Here is a 17359-nt window from a genome sequence, read left to right as displayed (position 1 = left end):
GCACAATTTTTATGAGTCCCTTATAAGTTGGGGTCATTATCATACACTTATTTTATTCCTGCCACCGTCAAGAAGACATGTGGAAAGCTGAAAATCCACTGTGCCATTGAGCCATGGCCAACAATACTGTCTGCCATTCAAAATTAATGGGTGGTATAAATATTTCACTCGCCAATATATTGCCTCCTTGATTAATCCAATAGCCTCCCTGGAAAGATTTTGGCGAATGCTGAGATTGGAAAGTAACTTTGGTCAAGGTATGCATGTACCCAGAGTTTTCAAAGTATAGTGAAGTAAACTCATATTGTCAATTGCGAATTTGACTAGTAGACTTTTTTTTTTTTTTTTAAGGGAGTAGACTTGTTAAGTTTACCTCTTAATTAAAGTAATATAGTATGTGACATATACATATACTTATATAATATAGTAAATACACTCGTAAAAGAACAATATATAAAGCAAATATTTGACATGAAAAATCAGAGGATAACAAAGAAAAACAATGGAATATAAAAACCAAGATGAAAAAAAGACAAACTTTTCAAAAATAAACAATATTTTACCCTAGTTCACTACAAGATCAGCTCAATAAAATCGGTTTCCTTTCCGAGTTTTTGGCCCCATTTGTTTTTTATTTTTTTAGGAAAAAAATTATTTTCTCAGTAAAACAAATCTATTTTATCATTTTTAAGTGTTTGTTTAAAATTTTTAGAAAAATCATTTTATCAAAAAAAATATATTTTGACTATAAAATGAAAAACTATTAGGATTAGTTTTTCTCGAAATCTATTTTTTTCAAACATGAACTAGTTAAAAATCTTTTTTTTTTTAAATGATTTTTTTTAATAGTAAACAAACACAAATAATTTCAGATTTTAACACAAAATCTATTTTCTTTAAATCTAAAACAAACGCATCCTTTACCAATACAGGAAAGGAAGCTTCTTTTGATAATTCTTGCAGTTGTTTTCTATTTTTTTAAAATAATTTTTGTAGTTGATTTTCATGTCCCACTTTACTTAAGTCTACATTCTTTGATATTCTGTTTTTTTAATTTTATTTTAGCCAGCCTTGACCCTCCAATATAATTAGTAAAGCTAAAACCCACTCTCATTTTAGACAAAACAAAACCAAAATAAACTCTTATTCTGTTCAAGTTCAAGAAAAGACAAAAAAAAAACAGCATGCTTTAGTATTTGTACTTTAATTTAACCGAACCTATGCTCCAACTCCAAGTCTCAAACAAAGACTTGCTCTTGTTGACATAAACATCACCGTCTCAACAAGTCTATGCCGTGTGAGACCCACACCTTCTTTTTTCTACACGAAAATACGGAACAATACTTGCCAACTTATATTACAGTATATTCTGCGTCACCTTTTCCATGATACCATGCAGGCACAAAAACACACACGTCATCTTCTCATTTAGTTCTTCCAATTTCCAAAATTCAATTCTAACTTTATCAACAAACATAGCCACAAAATAAAACCTAACTAAAAAAGATATCCCAAATCTAAACTAACCCCACAACACATACAACAATTCTATAATTCAATCTCTATAAACAAATTAAAAGAGAAATTTTACACAGAATGTACATATCGATATCATGGTAGATTTGACGAAATAGTGGCTAACCGTATTATTGCATTGTTTGGTTTGGTGTCCAACGTATTTTGTGTGTTTCAAAACCATTCCACCGTGAAAATCAGAAGCTAAGAATAATCGCTTCTCTCAATTGTACCGCATAAATAAACAAAAACATTATATGTCAAACTCATCACGAATCCAAACATTAACTAAATCTCATGCAAATTTTATAATAAAATAAAATTATCATGCTATGCAAACTTTAATTACACCAAAAGAAACCCACCGAAATTGAATTGAAGATAATAATTGTGAGAAGATAGTAATAATCTAGGCTTCAAAAGCCCATTACTGAATAACCCAGCTAATTCCTAATTTCCTCTTGGATCGATACCCATCTTTGGCCTCCCCTACGCCACCGTTAACGGCAGACCTATCCTTACCACCGGGGCTCATAAACAAAAGCGACTCTTTCTTTCCATCACTATGACTCCGAAGTAGCAAATCCCGAAACTTCCACCGTTTTGAAGCCGAGTCCGTAGAGCTGCTCTTTTTGCAAGGTGGGGTCCACACGCAGTACGTATCCGGGGCAACATCGTCAAACTCTTCACCTTCGACTGCCATGAGCTTCTTCAGAGGTAAACGACGACGCCGTGGCACAGTTTCAGGGAGAACGGGAGAAACAGAAACGACGCCGTTGAGTAAAGATTGGTCGAACAGTGGGTAAGTGGGTTTGATCTGACCGTTGTGGAAAATGTCATCGGCGGAGACAGTGTCTGTGGAAAGTAAATTGAACTCGAACTCAGAGTCATCGTTGTTGACGGTGTCGTTTTGTTGTGAAGATTCGAGAAGTGTGTCTTCTTCGGTGTGGAGGTTGTGGATGACTCTAGCTGCAATTTGAGATAAAGTATCAGAACTATAACTGCTGAAACTTGGAGATGAAAATTGTTGATGGAGAGACTCTGTTTGCATCGTCATCGTTCCGTTTCAGAAGAAGAAAGTTTATGGTGACATCATTGAGGTGTAGGAAGATTCTAGGATGTGGTATTTATAGGGAGGGAGTGGTAGTGGTGGTTTGGTATTAAGATTTTGAGAAATTCAAACATTTTTGACAACTTTCTCTTTTCATATATACGTTGTTGTTGTTGTTCTACTTTCTCTCTCTATTGCTTTGATATTTATGTCATTATCTAAATTTCTTTTTCTAACGTGGTTGTCCAATAAATTGTCATATAAAAAGGTTGTTTAAGTAACATTGCTCTGAAAAATTTGTTTTCCAATGTGAAGTAATTAGGAGAATGTGGAAGAATGCAACGAATCATCTACCCTTTGCCTGCTTATAAAATGACTACAAACTGTTCAAATGACAGCTTGGTGGTAATGGTTGTCCCAAAGTTTAGTTTAGTGTGTGCCTAATTAGCCGAATGGGCATCTCCACTCAATGGATAGTATTTTGCTTTTACGATCATTAAGGCAATGATTAATTATGTTGATTTTAATGATAAAATTAATATTATTATTTATTAAAATATTCTTATTAATCATAGTTAGTGGAGTAATTAAGTTGCATGAAATTCAATAAATAAGGGCATAATAGTGAAAATAAAAAAATGTTACATTGATGATATTGTAAAGTGACAATTATTTTAAGAAAAAGAAAAAAATGTTAAAGAGACAATAATTATGAAATGAAATTAGTATTAATTTAGTCTCTAAATTAGTTTTTTTCTCTCTTTCAAATAAGAATAAATTATCAATTTATCCTCATAGAATTAGAGTCGGTGTTTATCTCTCATATCTTGTGAATAAACAAAAAAGATTTTGAGGATGAATGATGTCGAACAATATAGTCTTCGTGTTAACTAAAAGATTAGTACTTGTTTGGTTTAGCGGTTGTTTCAAGCAAATTACGGTGGATTTTCACGTTTTCACAAAAGCTTGCTTTGTAGCTTCAGGATTTCCACATCCAACTTGACTTGGGACGTGATATTTGCGAACCTGATCCAAACACGCACTTAGTGGTGTGATATGACATGTACGGTTGTTTGCTTGTGTGGCAAGATCACATGCAAGTCAGTTCTCCTTTTTTTTCTAGTTTCTCTTTGATTTCCCCCACTTCAATTCAATTGCTCTTTGCTTTTTCCTCCTAAGTAAGCAGTGTTGGTTTTCTCATAGGTATGGTATGGAGCGTTCATATGTGGTGGAGTTGGTGTTGTTCCTCCACGAGTGGTCAAACTAGTGTAAGTCCTCTAATGGACAGTGGCCTTATGCCAAAGTATCAGGGTATATAACTTAACTATTACTCTGAATCTATAATATGTCTTAGCCTGCAAATTTAGAATTAATATGTGCAAACTAATCACTTGTTAGAAAATTAGTTCCTGCAATCCCTATCAATCCATATCAGTCAAATTAAATTAACAGAATTGATCGTATTTTTTGTGTAGCTGTATGTCTATCTTGGACAATCATATTGCAACCTTGGACGCCTTGTTTTTGGGATCACATTGGCTTCTCATCAAATCCATGTATTGTGACAGTGGGATTTCTACCTATGTTTCTTCCTCTTGTACTTCAGCTTGCATGAAAAAATAAAATGCATGTGAATAAAACTTGCATTCTTGTATTCTCCCAGAAAAAATTATTCCTTCCTATGAATAAATCTAGTAAACTTAAAACAAACATCTCTTGTATGAAATCATATAAACATGGTTACTGGTTAGTATATTACTAATGTAACTGCCTATACAAATCCAAGTATATAACAAGTAAGTAATTTGTGCAGTAGAAAACAAGTTGTAGTAACCCTTATGTTATGCCTCAAGAACAAGGCAACTTATAAAACAAATGATAACTGATTGATGGATTTCAAATTCTTGGTTGATGATACAGAGGGGCCTATTAAAGCTGTGGTGTTTGTTATGTAGGCAAATGATTATAGAAAAGAACCCATAAACAGAACCATTATACTACAAATACATGGTACAAATCCAGCCATCAACCTCTCAGACAATCCAAACAAGAGTTTATTCATCGCATGCTGCAAATAATAACAACCATGTCACACATACTACCCTCCATTTGAATCTGGGGAATAATTGACTTTGCATATGTTTGGATTTGTAGTAAACTCCAGCGACAGCCTTTCTTCAATTTTACTTCCTCCGGTCCTATTTATAAGAGAATTTTGGGTTAACAAAAGTTGATGTATCTAGTTAAAAATTCAGTCCAAATACATTTACTTTTGTTGACCTAAATTTCTCTTATAAATAGGACCGGAGGGAGTATTTTTTCATGATTTTTCTGTATTCAACCAAATAATCAACGAAAGGTTGGCAGATCCAACCTGGCTGGGTTCAGATTTTTGAGTTCTTAAACTTCTTAGCTAGTGTTGCAAAATAACAAATTTAGCGAGGTCAAAATGCAAAATATGTATCCGTAGCCCCCTCAAAAGGCTGCATCTGCCCCTGCATCGAAGAGACAAACTAATCATTGCATTTGACTCTTATGGAATCCATAGCCCTTTTGAGTCTTACTCTTGATGACTCTTTATAATACGCTCCATCAACTTTCTCGCTACTCCAGTATTTCCCTGTCTGTAAGAAAATGTTTGACCCTTCTAGTGTGAACCTTTATTATTGGTCTACCAACACATTGTTGTAACCGAATAAAAACAGAAACCAAACAACTAAAAGAAAGCGAATGAAACAATTTTTTTTTAAGAATGCAACTTGGAGTTGCTAAATATCCCCCATAGTAAAAGCCTATCTGCTATTACATTATTCCAACCAGTAGCTGTAACTAACTAGAAAGACAACGCAATTCCTTCTACTATAGTACAATTAACATAAAAACAAAACGCATATACCACCCAAACAAAAAAAAAATCAAATGTCGCCTTGTTTCTCATGCTTGTTTTCAACCTCGATGTAAGTTTGGTTAGTGCGAGTGTTTGTGTCAACTCCAGTATTCTATCACTTTCTTTAGTATTTATTGTATGGACGAGCATTCCATCCACGTTGCTGGCGGTCCGGCTTGCTTAAAGATTGCATGCATTTTCTGGAAGACAGACAAATTTACCTAATTAGATTAGAAAGCATGATAATGTGATCGAACAAGAAAAAGAAACACATGAGGTTTTGTCAAAGAGGCAATCTAACGTTTTGTTTTTGGCATACACAGTTTCCTACAAGAAAGTTGCAGATAACATCTAACTCCATAGTTTAAAGACACAGGGTTGGCTCACTCTTAACTATAAGACAAATCAATCAAATGTTGGATCAACCTCATATTTCTTTTCTGTAGAAGGGGGTTTAAGTAGCAAAACTCGTTCAGTACTAATGCCATGTGATTTCCACCACATTAAAATCAACTAGCACTGTCACAAACTACATCCTGCAATTTGCAATTCAAACCCTATTCTTATTCCCAGCTCATTATAATGTTAAAACGTATTCAAAAAAGACCTTTGTTAACTATTGGAAGCTAAATAGACATCCTGGGTTTCCAAGTAATCAAGAAGTAGGAAGAACATGGAGAGCAACTTCCAGCTTCAATCAAACAATCTGCGTTTCATATTTCCATGAACATAGATTCCTATTTTCTAATTTTCCAACCACAATGGAAGGTGAAATCGCCCACCTAGTAGGAAAAGGCTATCACGGTCTTAGTTTATCGAAATGCAGTGTGAAATTAGCTGCCCCACATTTGATACAGCCAAAAATATGCACGTCGTCATCGAAAAAAGTAGGGACAAAGCACCTCAATTTAATTTTATTGGGAAAACTATATTCATCTCCCTTGAGGTCTCTTGAAATGTAACTCACACCCCCTCTATTTTTGCGCTAATAAGAAACACCCTTTATTTATGTAATAGGATGACATAAAGCAGCCTTTTTGCTAACACCGTTTACAATGGAGGAGACAGATTTGTTTAAGCACGTGTCTAATGTCTCATGTCTATCATACAAACCCAGCCAGCCCACATAGAAGTCATTTTCTTCTATCAGCCACAAAAACACCTCTATTTTTGCACTGATAAGAAACACCCCTTATTTGTGTAAAAGGTGGCATAAACCAGCCCTTTTGCCAACACGGTTTATAAAGAAAGAGACAGATTTGTTTAAGCACGTCTACCACATAAAGCTCCCATGCAAACCCAACCTACCACATAGAAGTCAAGTCATCTTCTTCGATCGGCCACAAGAACACAATCAGCCACAATTTTATCAATTTTTCGAACATGTAACACGAAGTTAAGTTGATGTGTCATGACTAGTACTATGTGTCAGTAAATTAACAATTGATCCATTCATCATCCAAAACCATGAATAGAGTTCTACGAAGATGTGTTATTTGATTGACAATGCTAACTTCCATTTAATTGAAATAAAACAAAAGGTGCGTCTTAACTCCTAAATATTTGAGAAAATTAGACTCTATGTCTGCTATGCTTCTGTAAAAAAAAAAAGAAGCTCTACTATGCTTCAACGGGGGATTATGAGTTTCAAGTTTTCAAAAAGAAACAATACGGAAAACAGCAACACCACCAACAAAAGCAAACTTCAGGATTTTTTTTCCCCCATTTAATCAAAAGGCAGCTAAAGCCGAAGGAGCCAAGGAGGTTTGTGCTCATTGAAAAAATAAATGGGAAGTGAGTTACATTTCAATAGAATTTAGGAGAGGGGGATAAATTTTCCCAAAATTTTATTTAGCATTATTAACTTTGATCTATAAGTTATACCAAAGTGAAAGACCAGCATGTCTAAATTCTTAACAAAGAACAAAATTCAGAATCACCAAAGAGAGATTAGAAGTACCTTCGCTCTGAAAGATTTGATAACAGAAAACAACAATTTGTCACCTGCAACTTTTCTAACTTTTTGTATCATTTCATGTCGCGAAATCTTCTTATCCTGTAAAACAAACAGAAACACAAACACAATTTCAACAAAAAGAAAAAACCAGTGACTGTCACAAACCCCACAACCAAGTCAGAAAAACTTACCCGATACTCCTTGTGAAACTTGGCAATGGAAACAATATCAGACGGAGGCAATATCTTTGAAAGCGCAGAAATCAGAGTCGGGAATTGCATAAAAGGCGAAGACGGTCTCATATGTTGCCCTCCAACTCCAACCTTCTCATGCCCTATGAAACCAAACAAACAAAGAAATCTGAAACATCATCCCTAATAACAAAAACACAACAAATAACTACAACAACACAAGTACACGCTACCTTTGTCGGAAGCAAGTTTGAAACTCAAAACATATTCAGGCAAGACATGTGTGTTGATCTTGTTACTCCAAACAATGAACTCTTTGGGAGATGAAAAACTATCCACCCCAGAATCAAATTCTTCCGAACTCGGTCTGCGTTGATCAGAACCTGCAGGCACAGCCTCCAATTTTCCCATGATCACACGACAAAGCAACAAGTGCCTAAATCCTTGTTTGTCAACAACAGTTCTTTTCACACTGTAAAAAACACAAACGTAAAAATAAAAAAATTACACATTACATCACAAAATCTACATCAATTAAATTAATTAAATTTTAAACCCTAACCATTAAGTAAAGTTAATTCAATTAACTAACTAAACTAATCAATTAAATAATAATGAAATTAACGCGTACCTTTCAAGTGGAGTATCATTCGGAGAAAGACGCAGACCATTGCTATGAACATAACCAAAACCGTGTTGAATAATATCAACAATCTCTTCTCTACTAGAAGCACCATACCAAACATGTTTCACATTAGCATTCCCACCGCGCATTTTAGCAACCGCACGTGCGAAGATCTCAAACGATTGAATCCTCGCTTGTGCCATTACCGTTTTACAAGGATTCCTGAAAATCGCTACTCCATAGGGTTTCAACCCTTGCGCGCTTAAACCACAAACGAATCTGCTTCGGATTAGGTTTATATCCGCACCCTCCGTCGTCTTCCGAACAGGTCTACTGGAATCGTGGCCGCCAGATGCGACACTCTCGCAATCGGAAATCGCTGATTCATCTTCGCCGGCGGAATCATGTTTCGGTAAATTGTAGATTGGTTGTTCCATGATTAAAATTGAAAAAAAAAAGGATTATATAATAGAAGAATTATAAAGAATTTGGTAATATGAAGAAAAGAAAAACCTAATTAAGAGAAAAATTGTATGAGTTCATTATTTAAGTTTTGTTTATACAGAAAATAGAAAAGTACGAGTTAAAAACAAAAAATCTAAGAAGCACTAGAGTTAGAAATTTCTAGATACAAAACAAAGAGAAGATGGAAATAAAAGACGTTGAGAGAAGGTGGTGTTTTGTTTTTAAGGGAAACGGAAACCGCCATAGGAAAAGAAGAAAAAGCGACTTTACACGAGAGGCGGTGTGGTGTTGCAACAGGTGACGGAATTTGATTTGAATAACAGGACCACGTCTTTGTTTAATTACAAAATTGTTCACTCGTGTTGCCTTACGTGTGGAGGATTCTTGGGGAGTAAGCAATAGGTCAAATATTGCAACTGATTAATGTGTTTACTTGTGCATCAATTTTGCCTGCTTTTATTTTTTATATATCAACGCAAGGTATCGTTTATTTATTTACTTATATATATAGGTCGACAGGGTATCATTTATTTAATTACGACGGCAAGCAAATTTTATTTTAGATAAAATTAAACTATTATGAGGGTCATCTACCATAGACCTCCAAAAATATAGCGATATACATACTTACCGATCTAGCCAAATCAATCTCCCAAGCGTCGGTGATATTAGTCAATTTTTACAAGTTTTTACCATGCCTCCAGATTTTTTTCTTATTTATAAAACCATATGCCTCCAGATATATTAGTAGATATCTACAAATATAATTAATTTATAAAAAATATTGATGTAGATCTCTTGGTCATTGTTATAAATAAAATTTCATTTTTCAAATAAATTCATTGAATATTGATAATATAAATTAGATATACTAGTGATTCAAGACCGGAGAAATTATTATTGTAATTAGTTTCCATTGTCTTTTTTTTTAAGGAGATAACGATCCATTGTCAACTAATTACCAACTGAAGTTTATATAACTTTTCTTTAGAAAAAAAAAAAAGTTATATAACTTTTCAAGGCTTAATAGATAGTTTGGTCCCTTAACTTATTTTTGGTATTTAGTTTGGTCCCCTAATTATAAAGTGTCTTCTCTCGTTATCTATTTTGGTCATCTCCGTTAATTTTTTAATGTCTAATATTTTTGATGTAATTTTAACCATTCAATTGCATGACTATTGTATACAACAATGAACCATCAACACCAAATTTTTACCCTTTCTCCATCTTCTTCCTTCCACCACTTCTTGATATTGGTACAAAATTCATACAATATACAAGAAAAATCCAGAAGCAAAAAAAAATCAACATTTAACCAACAAATAAAACAAAGATTTAATATCAATTCATCTCTCCACTATCCCCCTCTATCTCATAATTAATCAACAAAAACACAGGAACGGATTGAAAAAGAAAAATCCAGAACAAGATTTTCAATTTTATTATGGGTCTCATAGCCACAACCACCACACTAATCTTACTGATCTTGAATCATGCATACCACCACCATCACAATCCCTCTTAAAACTCATCAACATGTTCAAAGTCCAAACCTTTCAATTCAAATCTTGACTCACCGCTTCTTGAAAAAATTGAAACTATTTTTTTTTTTTTTGAATCAGCAAAATTGAAACTGATTGAATTCAATTGAGGTTGTTGTTGGAACCTTGGAGAATGTTTAATCCGATAATTCCGATGGATGATTTTGGTGCTGGTTTTTATCCTTTGGTTTGTGGCTATCTTGTGTTGTATTCTCTATCGTGTTGTTGTTTATGTGGGGTTTTATTTTGAAGCTTTTGGGAAAGTTCACAACTGCCATAGGCTCTGTTGTTAGTTTGGCAGCGTGTTGTTCCTCTTGTTGGGAACCTTTGTTGTTATAACAGGGCTTCTTGTATCCCTTCTTCTCTTCTTGAGTAGTTGGGTTTATTAATAATATTTGATGTTCAAAAAAAAAAAAAAAGATGAAGAGATGAGGTTGCAAAAGAAAGTAATGCAAACTCAGATTCATAAAAATTTATATGTTGTTGGGCTAATTTTGATGAATTTATTGGTCTTTGAGAGATAGGAAGATGAAGATTGAGTTTTTAAAAACATAATTTCAGTTTTTATTTTTTGATTTTTTGGAATTTTTTTATGAAGATGATGAAAAGTGATATGAAGATGAAGAATAATATTTAGGAAGAAGAGCGTTGATAACGATAGATGAAGATGACAATGATGATTGTGTAGTGATTAAAGAATATGTTTATTTATTTTTATTTTTTTGGAATTTTCTGGATTTTATGGATGAAGTTGTTGTTGAAGATCATGAAGAAATGAAGGAAGAGATGAGGGAAGAAGAAGATGAATGGATTTTATTAGATGTTAGTGGTTGACACTAAAGTACAATAGACCCTACAAAATTCAACAGCCCTCTTTTAAAGAAAAAATCAAATGGTTAAGATTAAAAAATTTAATAGGGCATATTGTGGACCATCTTTAAATATGGTTCACCTCAGACATTTGATGTTAAAAACCAACGGATATGACCAAAAGAGGTAACAGAAAAATAGTTATGTGACCAAATTGAGACATTTTATAGTTAGGGGACCAAACTGAAAACCAAAAATAAGTTAAGGGACTATATGATGTATTAAGCCAACTTTTCAATTGTGTTCTTATTAGGTTCTTTGCATATGACAACGTTCATGATTTTGATACTTAGATGGCTATTATTGGCGTAAGTCAAGGTGCAAGATGAGTTATTATCATATTGAAAAAACATGTTCTCAACGATAAGAAAACCATATATATTCCAACTTGATTTCCAACGAGTAGTTCATAGTGTTAAATCACATATCTCTTGCACAACACAAACAAAAAAAAAATAGTTTTTTGGGGGCAAATTGTTGTTTTATAATGTGATTCATTATCACAGTAGTCATTAAATCGCACAAAAACATAAATTAATTTTGGACTATCTATTTTGTTAAGATGTGTTTGATCTGTTAAAAAATGAAGGACATAATGATAATATAACAACTCCAGTTGTTTTAGTTTATAAAATTGTTTTTGGGACATTACAAAATCATAAATATTTGTCCTTCACTAAACCACAACACAATTTTTTGTCTCACGTGCAGGTTATCTAAAATACAAAAATAGTTTTTTGTCCACCAAAAATTATATAAAACAAAAAAAAAATCAATACCATAAAAAGTTGTCTTTGTGTTATTCTGATTTGTGTTGTGCTATTCTATCTAATACATACACCCTTAATTTTTTATTTTTTTTGTCTCTTAAGGTTAGCTGGAACATTAATTGAGACAAAAAAGACGTGGCACTGAGTAGGCATGGCAACAAAACCCATACCCGTGGTTACCCGCCCGAGCCAAACCCAATTTGACGGGTTTTCCCCGTTTTGACTGGGTTTGGGTATGGGTATGGGTTTCCCCGATCTCGAAACACGGGTATGGGACGGGTAACGGGTATATAGGTATCCACCCCGAACCCATACCCAAACCCGTCCCAAATGTAAAAAACTACTTTATGTTGATATGTTATGTTATTTTGTTTGATAATTGTCATGTTAATAAAAACTACCATTGATATTTAAAGGATCAACTAAATAATTTTGTCTAACAAATGTGAAAGTGAGCTTATTGTTGATCTTCGGGATGCAAAAAAACTTATATTTTTTATTAAAAAAATTATTCAATGCGGGGACGGGGATGGGGCGGGGATACCCGAACCCAGGGGCGGATGGTAGTACAAGGGAGGGGTAGCCCTTGCTACCCCAAAAAAAAGTATTTTTCTGAGTGAGTATGTATATTTTTATATTTAGCTACCCCTAATAATATATATTTAGCTGCCCCAAGTTTAATTTTAGATGAAATAATTTTTTCTATCTTTATTTAACTTCCGATCGAACTTCAAATTATTTGATAATGTTGTATAAGAATCGAAAGATTAACATCCAAAAGAGATAAATAATAAATAATAACAATATTTTGTTTATTTAACAAATAAAGTAATCCAATTGTAGGCCCATACATTCTCAGCCCACCAGCACCACACACTTTATAGCTATGTTTGTATTGGTTTGATACTTCCCGTCTCAATAACAACAATAAAGAAACCTTTTTCAACAATAAAAATAATCAAGACAATAGTCATAGACAAATTAAATGTGCAATGAGTTTCTTGCAAATAACCTATTTATTTACATTTGAAAAGACTAAAATTTGTTAATTTTAGTCCTTAATTTTTTTGTTAGAGATTAAATTCAAGACTAAAAACACTTTTTTTTTTTTAAAAAAAATTTAAAAAACAAAGACAAAAATTGAATAATTTTTTTAACCCTAAATTATAATTTATAGGACTAAAAATATATTTTATTCTTAAATTTAATATGTTTGTTTTAAAAAAAAAATCTTCTTTATAGTTGGCCCCTGCATAAATTTTTTGCGAGCTTCGCCGCTGCCCGAACCCGTCGGGGACGGGGATGAGATTCAATTTCTCATCCCCGTTGGATATGGGTAAGGTAATGGGTAAGTATATGAGAATTGGGTATGGAGACGGGGAAGGTAAAATCCGTCCCCATCCCGTCCCATTGCCATGCCTAGCACTGAGAAAACCAAATGCCATGTGTATTGTGAGGGATCCAAAAATGGAAGAAAAATAAAAATTAACTCGAATTGATCATTGAAAATTTATAATTTGGTTGATAATGTAAAAAAAACAGTTTCCCTTGTCGGATCTACCAAGAAATTTTAAGAATATATGCATTCATCGTCTCAATTTGAGCAATGATTATTTAGAACCATAAAAATATCTTCCTCGAAGTCAAAAGTTATTGCAAACTTGAAGCATTTTATTACAGCATCTAGGTTTTCCTTCCAACTTGAATCGCATTGCCCCAGAAGAGATCACAAACCTGTGATCTCATGACCACTGCTTGCTCAATAACTTATCACCTTGAACACCAACGTTGGTAGAAGTCTCCTTCTCAATAGTTCCCTTCAGTAGCACTTGCCTCTTTTTTTCTTCTCAAGTAGTTCTTTCTAATTTGTTGCATTTGGGTCCTTTAGTTCTTTTTCTCTAAGTTCCTCCAACTTCTCTCGCATATATGTTGCAGCTTTAATAGATTTATATTGGTAGAAGAGTTAATTTATATTGGTTGAACTGGTTCTCAATTTGATAGATTTATTTTCATAGAAATGCAAAATATCAATGAAGCCATTTCAAATTATCGTCGCCTCAAAGCTAACAATGCCACATAGAAATATGGTTTGATCAAGAGTGCTTCCTCATACTTCTCTCTCAAATAATATTTTTCATTGACACAATCATAAGCCACTTGAACAGGATAAGTTTGACTATTGGTAATTACATGTGGAGTGCAAACTTGGAGATCAAAATTATGTTAATCATCATAGGCTACATATCGAGAAGAAGAAGATGAGATTAACTATTCGTTTTTTTTTTTTTTTGGGTTTCATTGTATTCTCAAATACATATTTTTGATAGATAGATTAGATGAACATGTATATTTAACTACTTTAACATCTTTTGTGGTTTTAGACGTATAGGGTTTGTATTGATGTTCTCTCTTGTTTTTTTAACATTATTTGTAGTTATGAATTTCCAATGATCAAAAAGGTGACAACTATGGTATCCATGGAAGAATGGTGGGTAATTTACCCCAACCAATACACATTAGCCACATAAGCACATATTCATGAACTATATTGACTCCACCAATAAATTGCTCATATTCATTGGTTGGTGGGTAAATTACCCACCATTTTTCAAAGGTAATTTAGAAAAAAACTCAATTTAATTATTGAGATCATTTTTTGTTTTTCTTTAATTTTGATCTCTCACTATCCACGTCGGCATGCCATTCGGTCTTTTTAGTGGCTAAATCAATGTTTTTTTATTGAGTTAATAATGTTCTTGGTAACGTCTAAGAAGAAAATAAATTTCAAAGGTGAGAGTCATAGATTAATTTGTGTTTTCATGTGAATCGAAAACTACTATGACATCGAGAGTTACAACTTTATGGAATAAAATCGTGTAGCTTTCCACAAACGTCAATATGTGGAGACTGGATTTAAATCTTGGATTATCCATTTCTCCAAACTTTTATATTGTGTGAGTTCCACCACTAGTCTACTTGATAAATAATAAACAATGTTTTACTTTATAGTGTGTGCATTCCACCACTAGTCTACTAGACCAAACTCATGGTGTGAAGATATGATGTTTTTGTATTGTGTATGTCAAGTAGGTTTTTCTCTATGAAAATTGCTTTTTGGACATAGAATACTTCCTATTGACTCAAGTAAATGACGCTTTTACCCCCAGCGGCAGTTAACAACCGTTATCCTATGCGCCGACAGTTAACAACCGCTGACTTTCCAGCGGCAGTTAACTGTCGTTGTGTTCGTGATATATTCAAGTCAGTAGTCATAATCCAGACACTCACTCACTCCATCATCACCTTCACCATCTTTCTCTCAAATTTTCACTCTCTCTCTCTAAAAAAACTCTACCAAATCTTCCAAAAATTATTCCACTAAATCACAAGTAAGTTATCACTTATGCTATTGTCATACATTTTAGTTAGTATATGTGTTCATATGTTTATAATTTTAGTTGTTGTTTAATTCTTAAATTTTGAATTTTAATATAGTTATGTTGTAGATCTGAAATGCTATTAACATATATTATGAATACCTGTTATAATGAAGTTATATTCCTTAAATTTATATTTTTTTTCTTCAAATTTTTATAAAAAATTTAGGGTTTGTTTAGGATTTTTAGGGTTTATGTCAAATTTTCACTACAAGTGTTTGAATGAGTTTTTCATTGATTATTTTTAATTTCTAATTGTGTAGATTTGAAACAATGGCCGGGTGGATCGACGTTCATGCACAATTCAACGGCGGAGAACCTCGGAGGTTAAAGGTTTGGTGCCTGGGTGTAACGTTAAGAGGTCTCAATGATGAACTGACTGAATTCAACCAAGGAGTCAACCCCAGAGACACAAGGAGGGTGGAACACGTTCGGTATAAACGTCCAACGCTCGACGAGGGGAGAGTATCATTCACTTGGGTGGAATTAACGAACGACGAAAACGTGACGAACATGTTTTGGGAGCACATCATGTTCCAGTGGATCGATATGCGGGTGACGTTGTTGAGATCAACTGAAGATATAATCAAAAGTTTGATTCCGCCAGAAGATCGTCATTAGGTACCGAATGAATGCACCTTCCAACTACAACAATTGTCTTCCTCTAAATGGGGTAATTCAAACTTGCCAAACGACAGGACTCCAATGTTCGAACGACATTCCCATTGTTCATGTCAAAAGATTAAATTCTTGATAGATTTGGTTTAAATGACGGTATTCAAGCGTCAAAAGAATGACCATTCATTGACGTTTGAATACCGTCATTTAAACCAAATCTATCAAGAATTTAATCTTTTGAATGGAACTATGGGAATGTCGGTCGTATATTGGAGTCCTACTGCTTGGCAAGTTTGAATTTACCTCATTCAAAGGTAACACGATTGTTGGAGTTGGAAGGTACAAACGTTCAACTGCAACAATTTTCTTCCTCTGAATGGGGTAATTCAAACATGTTAAACGACATGAATCCAACATTCGATGAGCATCTTGAATAATGGTATCCAAGTGCCAAGGAATGCATCTCATTCTTTTGACACTTGAATACCATCTTTCAAGATGCTCATCGCATGTTGGAGTCTTGCTGTTTAACAAGTTTGAATTTACCCCATTTAGAGGTAAGATAATTGTTGCAGTTGGAAGGTACATTCGGGAATGTAATGTGATAACATATATAGTTGAATATGCATAATACATGTTGTTTTGAATTGAATAATAATTATCTTATTTATTCACTTTTCGAATTTATTTATTCATTATGCAATTTTAATTAGTCAAATTCACGTTAGATTTAATTAATTTTTATTCTAATACGCAGTTATTCAAAACGCGACTTTAATCGAAATTATTCAAAACACGATTTTAATTGAAATTATTCAAAACACGAATTTATTCAAAGTACCACTATGTCAAGCAAAATGTACCATAAAAAAGATCCAAAACAATTAAGCAAAAAAAGATCCAAAACATAAAAAACAATTACATTCAATCGTCACACAAGTCAATCGGATTGTCCTTGACAGTCCCTGGGGCACCTGCTTTTGGCTGAGGGCCAAAATAGCATGTCCTCCCGCTCCTCCTCAACCTCAAATGATTATACACCAACACCTTTGAATACTTCTTTTTTACGGATCCATCACATGTGATTCCGTGCCATGTCATCGACGATTTTTCTTTCTTCTTGTCGTCACCCTCCTTTTTGTTCAACTTAACGTTTCCCTGATTCTGAGACATATCTACATAAACAGATCGATGATCAAAACCTACATCATGTCGTAACAATTCTACAATAATTCATCAAAACCTAAACTAATCCTAAAATTACTACCTTCGTTCCTTTTTAATTGTCACTTTTTGATATTTTACATAAACCAAGAGAATCAATAAATGTTACTACTTTGATACAATTGCTATTACTTTTACTATAATGACCTTGTTAATTTAATATTTCATTTCATATGTTTCTCTATCCGCAATAAATATCTAAGGGTAA

The 17359-nt window shown here is 33.5% G+C and overlaps 2 protein-coding genes across 2 annotated transcripts; both read right to left on the bottom strand.

The window, feature by feature from the left end:
- Nucleotides 1-1553: 1553 nt before the first annotated feature.
- On the bottom strand, nt 1554-2695 carry LOC25493766 (uncharacterized). The gene has a single exon (XM_013602360.3). The coding sequence runs from the start codon at nt 2570-2572 to the stop codon at nt 1943-1945; it is 630 nt and encodes a 209-aa protein (XP_013457814.1). The 5' UTR covers nt 2573-2695; the 3' UTR covers nt 1554-1942.
- Nucleotides 2696-5283: 2588 nt separating this feature from the next.
- LOC25493765 (probable inactive poly [ADP-ribose] polymerase SRO5) lies at nt 5284-9123 on the bottom strand. Its single transcript, XM_013602359.2, has 5 exons — nt 8233-9123; nt 7835-8073; nt 7602-7744; nt 7414-7509; nt 5284-5653 (listed from the first exon to the last, which is right to left on the bottom strand). The coding sequence occupies exons 1-5, from the start codon at nt 8661-8663 to the stop codon at nt 5585-5587; spliced, it is 978 nt and encodes a 325-aa protein (XP_013457813.1). The 5' UTR covers nt 8664-9123; the 3' UTR covers nt 5284-5584.
- Nucleotides 9124-17359: the final 8236 nt, after the last annotated feature.

The sequence above is a fragment of the Medicago truncatula genome, chromosome 4 (assembly GCF_003473485.1).
Source record: "Medicago truncatula cultivar Jemalong A17 chromosome 4, MtrunA17r5.0-ANR, whole genome shotgun sequence".
NCBI lineage: Eukaryota > Viridiplantae > Streptophyta > Magnoliopsida > Fabales > Fabaceae > Medicago > Medicago truncatula.
This window is presented reverse-complemented; position numbering and strand designations above follow the sequence as displayed.